Genomic DNA, 12,882 nt, shown 5'->3' on the forward strand with positions numbered 1-12,882 from the left:
ACGCGATCGGGGGAGTTCCTCCCGGCCTGCGGTGGCTAATTGGTGCTATCGTCATATCAATTGACCAAACACAAGTTTTGATACTGCTTTCAAACAAACTATCAATGACACGATAAAAAGAGATTAATTATGGGTATCATATCAGCGTTTAAAACAAGACGCTTAGACTTATTTGCCCAGCGGGCTCATCGGTGAATGCACCCCGGGGTACCAGAATCGATCTCTCGATGCTGAAATGATTTTAGAAGTGGCGGGGCTGCGAGATGGGGGCAGTTTGATTCGATGGGTAACTTTTAAAAACAAGTATACCGGCATTCCTGGTGAATGGGTTTTAGGCTGTTAGATTGAGGTCACGACAGACTTGACCCCTTTTTCCATCAATAGACTCGATATACAATGAAACATAACGCCAGAGTGAGTCCATCTTCCACAGTCAATTGATGGTGTAATGTCTAGGGACTGTCACGAATTGTCAGTTCTTCGTTTGCTGGGACAGACTGCGACTTCTTGACCGAGCAGTAACGACTTGGACACGGCAGTAGGGGGGAACGTTATGGCCGGCATACACACACATATTGCCGTCAAATCCTATTAGCTAGTTAACACTTGCATTATCTGATTATTTTCTCTAATAGCGTTGAATTGGCGCTAATTAATGCAAGATAACTCTTGCATAGAGGCGGAGGCAACGGACAGTTACTGGAGCCGACTGCGCAAGCGTGGACGGGATTCTGGCTTCTGTATGGTTGGGCGAGCCGTCCCCCGGTGATGATTAACGCCCGCCCATAGCTCACACCAACCCAAACACGCCACAGGCAATCAGTTGAAATTGGACCCACGTGAAACGTAGTCTGCTTTCAGCACGGAACCTGGCCCACGCTTATATATGCAAGGAAAGAGATTCATCGGTTTACTACAGGACTCCGCTGCTTTATTTACGCTTGTTGATTTCCTGTAAACTGTGTGCCGGAGCTGGTCTATTGTGTTTGCCTTACTTCTAACAGCTCCAATACCACTAGATTGTCCTTGTAAGAAGATTGTACGCTACGACAAATCTACATGGTAGACTTAACTCAAATCCAAGGACTGAGACGATTCCCTTCTGAGAAACCAAGCGAGTGATTCGCGCTGGTGATAGTTTTTGTGTTTTTTCTCTCACATCGCTCACTGCGATTTTACTCTTACAGAGGGGTTTATTCCCTTCACGAAACCTTTTTTTTCAGTGACACAAACGCTGGTCTTGTGACACCGCCAACAATGGTTCATCAACGTGCAAGTGACAGGATCCCGAGTTTGTTTCTTCTCACGCTTGGGCTCATCTACGTGGCCAGTGGATACAACAGCCTCGGCGGTAGCAGCAGTGTCTTACACCAGGTGCACAAGGACCCGTGCTATGACGAGAACGGCAACCCGAGAAAATGCATTCCAGAGTTCGTCAACGCCGCGTTCGGCATGGCGGTCAGAGCCAGCAGTACGTGCGGCGAGCCGCCGAGCAGGTACTGCGTCATGTCGGACGGTTCGGGCGGGGAGAGGGAGCGAGTCTGCTTCATTTGTGACGCCACTCATCCGAAGCGACATCATCCACCCGAGTTTTTGACGGACTTAAATAACCCCAATAACCTAACATGTTGGCAGTCTGAACCCTATGTACAACATCCAAATAACGTCACCTTGCATCTAGCGTTAGGAAAAAGATTTGAGCTCACTTACGTAAGTTTACAGTTTTGCTCGGCCAGGCCGGATTCTATGGCCATTTACAAATCTCAAGATTATGGCAAAAGCTGGCAGCCCTATCAGTATTACTCGAGCCAGTGTAGAAAAATGTACGGCGTGTCCAACCGTGCGGTCATAACGAAACAGAACGAGCAGGAAGCTCTGTGTACCGACAGCGAGAGCTCCATCGAGCCGACGACCGGTGGCCGCGTATCTTTCAGTACAATGGACGGTCGGCCATCCGGGTACGAATTTGACACCAGTCCCGTACTTCAGGACTGGGTGACGGCCACCGACATCAGGGTCGTGTTCAACCGACTCAACACGTTCGGTGACGAGCAAGAAGACATGGCCCGAGACAGCTACTATTACTCAGTCTCCGACTTTGCCGTCGGCGGGAGATGTAAATGCAACGGTCACGCCTCTCGCTGCATCCAGAACAAGGAAGGCAAATTGCAGTGTGATTGCAGGCATAATACGGCGGGAGCCGAGTGCGACAAGTGTAAACCCTTCCACTATGACCGACCCTGGGCCAGAGCCACGGAGAAGGAAGCAAACGAATGCGTACGTAAGTAGAGATTCCAACACACTTTTTTAAGCACGGAGAATACAATGTTCTCGATGCGAATATACTTTGCTTTGAAACCAAGAAGGTTAGACTCCCTTCGCCCTTTCAATTTTGTCGGAACACTGTTTATAAAGGTGGGAGTAGAAAGCCAGTCAGCAGGATAACGCTTCAACCCAAGGGGACTTGATCCATTCAAAGAAAATAGCGATGAGCTTTTCATGTTCTGCAACCCAAAACTCCGAATTCCACATACCTTTGGCTCACAAAATTCCAGCCCGTGACCTCCCGCTGCAAGGAAACCCCGCTGCCTTCTAATTTACCAAACTGACCAAAGAGGTCAAATCTTCCTTTGCCGGAAGATTTTCCGAATCTTTCGGCGTTATTTTTGTTGTGTCCAGTCACAAACCACTCTGAGGGGATATAAAAGAAACGGGGGTCAGTCAAAAATCCGAGAACGTAATTGTTTAATTTTCAATGTGTGACCGAACTCATCGGAAGTAAGACGCACCGTTGGAATAATATACTCCAGCACTTCAGGGGAGAGATCTTAAGTAGTATAGTTGAGTTACACTCAAGAAAACAAGTCCTAGTACTTGCCACTTGTGTAAGGCAACTAAGCTCACTCAATGTAAATTATACAGCCATTTCGCATAGCCCAACATCCAATCCACTCCACGCTTAAGTAGTTGCTTGTCGCCGGAGAAGAATATCCCCGAGTTCCCGTGTACGCGCGAGGTCAGCTAGCTGACCAAATTACAGTAGGGGTGAGCACTCCCCCATCGCTACGTGTCAACGATACATAGCTTTATGCAAGGGAACGAATTCCCGCGAGCGGCATGTTTAATCACGAAGGCCGCCAGTGGACGGTTTTAGTAAACACGCCGGCCGGACAACCACTGCGAAAATTAATTTCTATCCCGGCAGAAAGGTTAAATTTTATTTCGGCAACGAGCAGCCGGTTTATTTTGCCAGAGACTGGCTAAATCATTGCCAGATAGCCGAGCAGTTTAAACTTTTAACACGTTGTACTCGACTGACGGTGAGCCGCGCCATGTTATATACTTGTCTCACCATGGTCTTAACTTCGGTAAGGCGACAAGAAAACACCTAATTACACTCCCATTAACAGTTTAACACCGAGATAAGAGATCAATTCCCACTACCGCCTACAAAATGGCGGACGTCGGGAATCTGATTTCAGCAAGCCCGACTTTAAGTACCCGACCGCGACGTGAGTAACTTGCAGCCCTCATTTTGTGACATAAATTTCACATCTTACATACACAAAATTTCAACAGCTCGTGAAAGTTGAGCCTTGGATGTCTGCCACCGCGACGACATGTGTTTTGCTTTTTTCCTTTGTGCTTTTAACGTTATCCTTCTGTCGCGATGACGTTAGGTATAAGGTCAATATTACAGACACCCTCGACGATGACCCTATATCATAATCAGCTGGCGTGTAGAAGGTACAGAATTACCCTGATCCCATTCCAGGCAATCGACTCTTCTGTATCATGTGTCGGTCAAACTCAACTTGCACTGTATTTGAACGTCTGGGGAGCGTAAGACGTGATGAGAAATTCGGAGATGAAGAAATCACCTCCCGTCCAGACGAGAACATCCTTAATTTATACAGCAGATCGAAGTCGTAGACCTAGGCGGGGATCGAAGATCGATTGCGCTAACGGTATTCAATTAAGTTACAAAAAAAACCTGACTAATTTGTCGCGTGAAAATTTACCAAAGTTCAACGCGATGGAAAATCGTTCATCCGTTTGAGAGAAGTTGAATAGCGTCTGATTGACAATCGATATTCGTTTTTTTTTTCCATTCCAGTGAGTTGAGACGGAACAACTTTTCGCCATCATCAAACTGTCCGAACAGGGTTTTATGACGGCGAACCTTGTACTGTATTTATACGACCAAACCACGACCATAGAGTAATATGATATACAGTTATGCACACTTTATTATCTGTCAAGATTCCGTTAATATGTTACTTCCTCTCCTACGCCACTGCTAATTTTCATTTTTAACCCCAAAAGACAAACGTCAGTTGACTTTATACGGGTCAGCCGCTGCAATTTTTTAAGAGTCCACTGGCTGACAACAAGGACGTAATCTTTCAACTCAACTGCAGTTTTTTGTTCAACACGATAACCAGCTGTGAGAGATGTGTACAGCCGGGTTGCACGCCAAGTTGGTCATAGTTCTACATGATGTTCGGTGGTAGCAGTCGCTCCTAGAGCCACCCCTGACAACGCACTTTACGGACAACTTAAGAACAAGAAAACTTCCTCAGAGTCTGCGTCTAACTTTACGCATTTTAATTTGCTTCTGTAGGAAAAGTAGGCGACACCACGCGACTGTACTACCAGACTTATTAGTTTAGTCCAAGTTCATCTTTCGAAACGTGTCTTGAAAGACGCTGAGAGCAGCTTTGGTTGCAAATATTTCCAAAACATCTCCATACTCCTTCTGAGAAGGAAAAAGAAAAGCGACAAATTCTCATCTTTTGTGACGTAAAAACATCAGGATGTTATTTGGAAAAATGCCATTTGAAGACCACGACATCTTTCTACGTTGACCTCAATGCCATAGGCGTGTAAAGTTGGCATATCGTATGATGCGTATATTGCAAATATGTCCAAGTTGTCCTAACCTATATATTCATATACATGCAACAACACGAAAACTTACGGGGGGAGCGAAGGACACAAAATACTGTGAAAATGATTTTTACATGATTATTTTTTCATCCGGCACGTAATTATGTTGTTAAGAGGTATCTAAACGTAATCCTCATGTCAAAACATTCCGTAGAGTATCATCTTTGTCGTCAAATTCCGTCCCTTTTGAGCAGGTCGACAACGGCGCTAAAAGCGTAACGCACAAACAGAGAGTAAACATGGATGGGGTTTCTCCGTCGTCAGGTTTTGGTACCACCTCGTCGCATGTACTCCATTCCAGGTATTTGATCGGTCTTTCAAAGTGTTGTCATCGGTCAACGAGGAGCTTCGGCCCGTAAAACCCTACCGTGGTTCCACGGGAGTAGTCACGGGGACCGTACATAGAACGTAGTGTAAAATTCCCGTTCTGAACATGGTGCCTTAAAACCCTACACACGGGACGAAAAGAGAGTAACCAACTAGAATATTTGCACGCAAGAAACTGCACGGTTCGTTGACGACTGTCTTGTGGGCAAAACACAGTAGCACGAGAGGTTAGAGCTCGGATGTGTCTTGGCAGAGATCAGACCGGACGTGGTGAAAAATGGCTTCATTACTCGAAAAGTTATTGCCTGAGAAAATTAGAAAGGTTCAAATCATGAATGCCAGATAAGTATCAGTGCAGGACAAGGTGAACAAAAAATTCCGGGCAAATAATTCGCAGGTTTAGAATTTTTTGAAGCCCATGAGCGTACGTTAAATTTCAGGAATGTTACAAGAAGTCACGACAGCATATCTGTTGATGGTATCAGCCATGGATCCCTTAGTCTTCCAAAAACATACACAGGGCCGAGTAAGGCGCCTGTCTATGATAAATCGCTTTGCTAGTTGGGCTGAAAAAGGTTACATGTGCAAAACTGAAAATTGTCTAACATTTCCACTTCGTCAACTATCGGACGGTATGCTCATGCTCTCTTATGATAACTGTCTACATCAATTGCATGGTTATGTTGTCACGTTTTTGATCGCAAATAGCGCAATCAAACCTGCATATCCTCGTCATTGTTTTGTCTTGTAAGTTTTGCCTCGTATATATTGGCATAGACTTCGGTAAACCATCTTGACTCCATGGAGGAAGAAATACGACAAACAAAACTTTGGTGTGCTTGAATGATTCAAACTCGACGACCAATGGCAACCTGCAGTTTTGATGAAACAACCAATGGAAAATACTCTTCCATGTACGCACCGCATGACCCGGACTCAACCCAGCATTTTTCGGATAGGCATAGGTAGCCTTAGAACAGGCCACAGGGCACCATTTCGATTATTTTTATAAAGTGGTGACGGCTAGTATCGCAGACACATCTATTTAGCATCCTTGTGAGGCTGCCCATGCCATGTGAATGTCAAATAAATAGTTATGGATGGCCAAACATGTTAACCGTTGTTCCCCATGGCGTATTGCATAAAAACGGGCCTCACTGAGGACACCGTTCATGTGCTGGTGAAATTTACTGATACAGTTGCAGTACCCGTGTCCACATAGCCAAATGTTTTTAGAACCATGAAACCGGAGTCAAATTAATAATTAGAAATTGTATAAAGTGAAATAGCATCATCTACTGCATCATGCTTCTTAGACTTATTCGAATGAAACTCACTATCAACTGTATATTCCGGCTGTAAAGAAATCTGACATGATTTTGTTCCTTATTCTTTCGTCCATCGCTATTGGCTGACTGTGAATGGGGAATATCGTGAATGCCAGCCAATGAAAGGCGGGATAGTGGGGTTATTCCATGCTCGCGGCATGAAACAGCTTCCCCAGGAGCCTGAACGTCTGATGACTTTCCTGCTAGGTCAGGTCGTAGGAAAATTATCCGTAGAATTCTTTGTAGATTTGTGCTGTTGAAACTCAAATGAACTTTGACCTACTCTTTCATGCAATTGTCATCACGTGACTTATACTCGCATTGTGATACATTTCTTCGGAGATTGATTAATAACTGTCGATATTTATGATAATTGAAAATAAGAATGCCGCATAGATACAAAGATGGATACATACATACATACATCGCTAGATACATAGCTACATACATAGATACATAGATACATAGCTAGATACATAGATACTTAAATAGATTCATATATACATAAATAGATACATAGATACATAGATAGATACATAGATAGATAGATAGATACATAGATAGATAGATAGATACACACATACATACATACATACATACATACATACATACATACATACATACATACATACATACATACATACATACATACATACATACATACATACTGCCATAGGGATTGCCAGAGGGACGTGCATACCTGGAATGAAACTACGTCATCTTATTTTACGTGTTCTTGTATGTATAAGTTGACGTCCCGTTAACAAATTGAATTTCTTTATACCTTTAACATAAATTTACCCGTTTCAGCCATGTTAGACATTGCGCAATGTAATAAGCCTTTCTACGGGCTATCACAATCTCGACGTAGAAGTTGAAATATGACCTTTTATACAACCATCTTGGATCATATTTCTGCCGCAATTGAGAGTGATTTTCAGTGTGGTACGGTGTTTCTTTTAAAACGCAGTTAGGCCTCAGAAAAATCTCATGGACGTTTCTCGAGATTACGGAACGTCGCGGGTATCTGTTTCATCGTCTTTCGCCGGGGAGAAGTTCTGAACAGCAACTTCAAAATTGAATTCGACAGCCTCGCTGCATCTGACTCGCGGACAACAGCCCAACTCTTTTGCTCCGCATCCAAGCATGCAGAGAGTTTGTTCAGGGCGACTCTTCTCCCCTCGCCTACAAATGATCCCCGTGTTCGAAATTGTTCCCGTCCCTCCGTTTTGTCCTCTTTACGACCTCATGATGATAATTAATTGTCCGGCATTCATGGCTGATTACCATTTTTCGCGAAAGTTTAATTGCAGGTGATGACACGGCACGCTACACCGGTAAGGTTACCGGGGTGTGGCGATTTGTAAACAGAGTGTGGTGGGTACCCCTTCTGTCCATCTTCAGAGACGCGCAGTTTGGGATCGTTGGTAAAAAAATGATTTTCTTGCCAATCAAAGCTGTCAAGTTAGCTGAGGCTTGATGTGTGTGTATGTGTGTGGTGTACACACATACTCTCTTGTTAATTAGTCACTGTCTTTGAATTCAGAGTGTGATGGAGTGACAGCTTGGTGGAGTTTTCTTAACCCATTCTCACTCACTCGTCGTAAACAAAAGGCAAGGAGATTCTCTTTTTTGTGTATGTGTTGACCGCTTGTGACAAAGAACACCCAGGGATGCGTGTTTCTGACAGTATTGAAACTCGCCATTGTGCTGGGGATAATATTTACAGTGCGGGACTGCAGGAACTGAAACAGATTGGGATTCAAACATTGATGCCCATGCCAACCCTTTGTGTCCAGGTGTGATGCAGAGGTAATAGCTATTATTGGGTTTATTTAGTCAGAAAGCAGGCTCTCCATTTTGTTGTGTTTTCAAGCGAATCCCGGCCCTTTTGAAACCATTTGTGACGAGTAATTAACAGCTAATGGGTCTTGTCACCCTCACATAAAGTAGTATGTGACTACAGACTGTTTTTCTGTCCAGGTTTTTATGCCCCAGGGCTTTTTTATTGTTTTAGTTCAACTCTGGCTTGTCATTTTTTGGTCTAAAAACCTGCTTTTGGACTTTTGCACACAGACACGACAAGTTTTGAGGGTTCATTTAGGTAGGCCTGGATCTCCAGTGATTGCATAAATCAGGGCACTGTACCAATCAGCTGCAGGCGACGTTGTTTCGTCCGTATGGCTTCATGTCAGGCAAAGAATACTGATGCGACGTGACAGAGTTACTGTGCGCAATTTGTCGCTAACTAAAATCCTCTCCTTCAGATAGCGGCGCGATCAATTCGGCTGGGATCTCAGGCTGTATTGCAGCCCTTCAGGAACAGTTCAGGCACATAATGGCCACTTCAGTATTATCAATAGGCTTGCTAGTCGCATAGATTTTTTCCCCTTCTTTTCTCCGCCCAATCTCTGACCTTTTTACTCCCAACCTCTTGAAGTAGTCTTAGCTGTGCATAGTATAGATTACACACGTCCCTCACCGAGAAAAATTCTAACATGTTGCTCACGTCCTGCTAGATAGGTCTGCTCTTTATATCTTATATCAAGGGAGAAAATACTTGATAGGTAATATAGATACTTCTGATGTGTTACGCAAACAGTAGTATTTCTCCTCGATAAGTAGCGCCGATTGTCACCATCTCGTCATCGCTAAGATTTTCACATATTTACAGACTGCTAAATGTGTTTATTTTGAAAGATATTCGAAGTGTTAGGAAGCAAACTTCAAAGTAGAGAAACATTATTCGGACTCCATGTAAACCAGTCATGTCAACATATCTCAAACGGGGATAAACCCTCGTATCGTAAGATTTGAATATGTTTGCCCCACCAAGAAGCGGCTTCCGTCAGCCAGTTGTGCCGAGACTGTCGCGAGAGCTTTGCGATAGAGTTCTTTGATAGCCCTCTTTTTCGTCGGTCTCCAAACACCAGTGGCGATTTAAAGGGATAAGATGCGGGAATGTACACAGGCTGGAATATTTGGACATTTATTTTGGTATCACATTGACGAGAGATTAGTCCCGTATATTGTGGAGCGTTGTCCTTACCTGTTACGCATGCATGTTTTCTGTCGGGCTCAATGGTCTGGCCAATACACACTCGTCACCTCGGGCCTCTTATCGTCGCTTCTAGTGCAAAGTAAACACATTAAAGGTACTGTGTGGGACGCGGTCGGCATAGCGGCCACTTGAAATGTTCGGTGCTAAGTGGCTCTCCTAAGTAAGCTAATTGAGTTTTATCAAGATGATCAAATTATGGGAGTCAACAAATACAGTGGCTGTAAATTGTAAACTGTAGTCCAACCATTAACACGCACTAGCAGAGCGTCGTGGGGTTGGTCGTGGTGTAGCCACGAGACTTCAGGAATGTTTCGTGTTATATCGCGACTTTCTGGTTTTGAAAAGTCTACTGAAAGTACGGGAAAGCAATGGATCTCATGCTGTGTGCTTAGCACCTTTGCTAGGTCGAAGCCCCTCCACCGAGCGGAGGGGGCCACGTTTTATATTCGCTGATTGGATTTCACGACAGGAGGCGCAGATACTTGGTCCACCTTCCCTCCACCCACCGGTGGGTGGAGGGACGATACTTGATCCTATGTCTGTGTGCGACACTGCATATCAAATCAACGCACTGTTTCTGTGGTTCCGTCAGGCACCATACCGCTGAAACTACTTTCTGTAATGCAACTCTTTCCTTGGACATCTCGAAACAGTGATCAGATATTTGTCTTGGATAGAGCTAACATGCTTTTAGAGGTTAAAGTTTCCTCGCAAATATTTAGCAAATGCTTCCCCTCTCGAGATATTTCCTAATCCTGATTTTGGTATCCCGCTAATTCAACATTTTAAGAATTACGAATCAACAAGACGAGTAGGGCTATCGAGCAAAGACAAAAACACCAAGTCGGATTTTTGAATCGACGCTGTTTTATTTTGCGTGCTTTCCAAAGTCAACATATGAGCATTGCGTTGTGTGGTATTTTGACGGTTTTGATGACAAACCGTAATTAATGTTTGCCGTGAGTGCTCCAGCGAAAATCACACTATTGACTCGAATTCACACAGGTGTTGACCGACACAAAAGGGCTTCCCCTCGCTGCACATATACACGTCGATTTTCAACTTTCTCGCCCGCCTAGGATAATTTACCTCCCAAAAGGGTGGGTGTGGGCCTTCCTACCTGGCAACCTTTGGACGGCCATTCATGGAATACAATACTGCGAATTGTTCAATTAAATGGCTCCCAAAATAAAGGAGGTGCCACCCGATCGGCTGCAAAAAATTTAGGACATCATACACCACCTTCCATTGGTGATATGGGGTTCTGGCTGAAAGCCCGTGGTTGTAATTTCAGGGGTATCCTCTTTGTTTTGACAAGAAGTGCAAATGACTTTCTTGTGTTCAGCAAGTTTTCAACAAAGGGCGATTTGCTGTAAACAAACACGGTTCAGTTTGAAAAATGGTCGCTATTTGTCGCGTTTCGAGGGTAGAATCGGTGGACACCCAGCGTTTTAGTAAAAAGAATCATCAAATGCCCGCTATTGTTGCGTCAGTCAGGAAGCAGATCTTAGCGTGTACTCAGTGCTTCGCTTTTTTAACGTTATTTTAAGAAGTTCAGACTTGTCGCTGGAAGGGCTGTTTTCCTGAAAGCCAAAAAAAAGCACAAAAGTGACACAAATTACACTAGATACTGATAACGATCTCAGGTGTGGATTGTCAGAATTGTGCACCACGTGTGGTCTCAGTTTCAATACAATCAAACAGCAATGTCCAAAGAATGACAATATTTGCAAAACAATACAAAAAATACCAAGAGTAGGAATGTGTGTTCAGCTGCCCAAAACTGTTGCCAACGCTTGGCTTCATGACAAAGCAACTATTACACTTCGCAGTAAGAATTACAACTAATTAAAACGTGATAGTTAAAGTGGATTTACGCAAGTTTTTCTTGGTCATTTCAAAGGAATCTGTTTGTCGGTCGTGACTGGCAACGAATTCGTTTATCTTCCCCTTTTTTAAATAATAGAACTGTATAACTTGTCAGACAGTATTTAAAACCAGACGAGTACCACACGACGCAAATTGTTGACTAAAAGATCAATGTCTGTTGCTTAAGATGTTTGCAGCATCAGATATGCACGCTTGACACTCCTCGTTAATGACAACAATTGATTTTGCGCTGGTATATTGTAGAATGCAAAATATTCTCTCTACTGCCCGTCTTCTTGATACGTAAAACTTGTCCGAATGCAAAGAACTTTTTTAACGAACATGGCAGAATCGTTTTTGACTAAATGCGAAAAGAACACAATCAGGGCGCGGACAGCAGCTAAGGTAACTCCAGACACGCCATGTTTTAATCACCGTGGTACACCGTAGTGATGGAAACACGGGGTGTCATAAGGCATTTCGTCAGATCAAGGCTACACTATAAGCATCATTTTTCACCCCATGTTCTGAGCCTCATCTTCGCGTCGTGTTTACCATTGAGGCAAAAAAACCCTCCATATTCAGTTCAAACCATGGAGCGAAACCTAGAGAAGTCAGTGATCAAATGCCGTTGGGACGCCGTGCCGTGGATTTAGAAGTTTATTTGCATAGACTTAGACTGGCTGTCTCTTGAATGCGTAGACAAATTTAAAATAAATGGATTGTTAGCATTCAAGTTTTGTTCCATGATTTCTTAAATCTTCTCCTTTTTCTTTCCACCCGAATCTCCACAGCTTGCAACTGTAATCTCCACGCAAGAAAGTGCCGATTCAACAACGAACTGTACGATTTATCCGGACGGGTGAGCGGAGGAGTGTGCCTGAAATGTCGTCACTTTACGGCTGGGAGAAACTGCCATTACTGCAAAGAGGGTTACTACAGGGACCAGAGCAAAGCCATAACCCATCGAAAAGTTTGCAAAGGTAAGGGGGAAAAACACTGCGCTTTGGCGAGGTTTGGTATCCTTCCGCCCCGAGGCAGGGTGACGGTGCTGGATAAATGTCAGCTCTCAGAAATCGAGGTCAGAGTTCATAGCCTACAGAGTATAGCGATGTACCAGATGTATTACAGCGAAGACGTTTTATCAGTTTAATATCAGAAAAAAATCTCTTAGGGATGAGTTACAAACATCCCGGTAATGGCTGGACGCGGCCACCGTGTTTGTAAATAGTAAGCTGATGAGTATCACAGAGTCGGGGGTAACTCAAGTCCTTCAGGAAATATTTAGGGTTGGATGTGTTGAAATTTAAAGAAGAAATATCGACGTGAACATGTGGCCGAGGGTTA

The 12,882-nt window shown here is 43.9% G+C and overlaps 1 protein-coding gene across 1 annotated transcript in view; it reads left to right on the forward strand.

Moving 5' to 3' along the window:
• LOC139151817 (netrin-1-like) overlaps nucleotides 1–12,882 on the forward strand; it is a 39,020-nt gene that overhangs the window by 724 nt on the left and 25,414 nt on the right. Inside the window, exons 2-3 of the mRNA XM_070724816.1 lie at nucleotides 636–2,281; nucleotides 12,330–12,518. Of these exons, the coding sequence (XP_070580917.1) occupies nucleotides 1,258–2,281; nucleotides 12,330–12,518 (1,213 nt within the window). The 5' untranslated portion in view covers nucleotides 636–1,257. The remainder of the gene's footprint in view (nucleotides 1–635; nucleotides 2,282–12,329; nucleotides 12,519–12,882) is intronic.

Source organism: Ptychodera flava, chromosome 15, assembly GCF_041260155.1.
Source record: "Ptychodera flava strain L36383 chromosome 15, AS_Pfla_20210202, whole genome shotgun sequence".
Lineage (NCBI taxonomy): Eukaryota > Metazoa > Hemichordata > Enteropneusta > Ptychoderidae > Ptychodera > Ptychodera flava.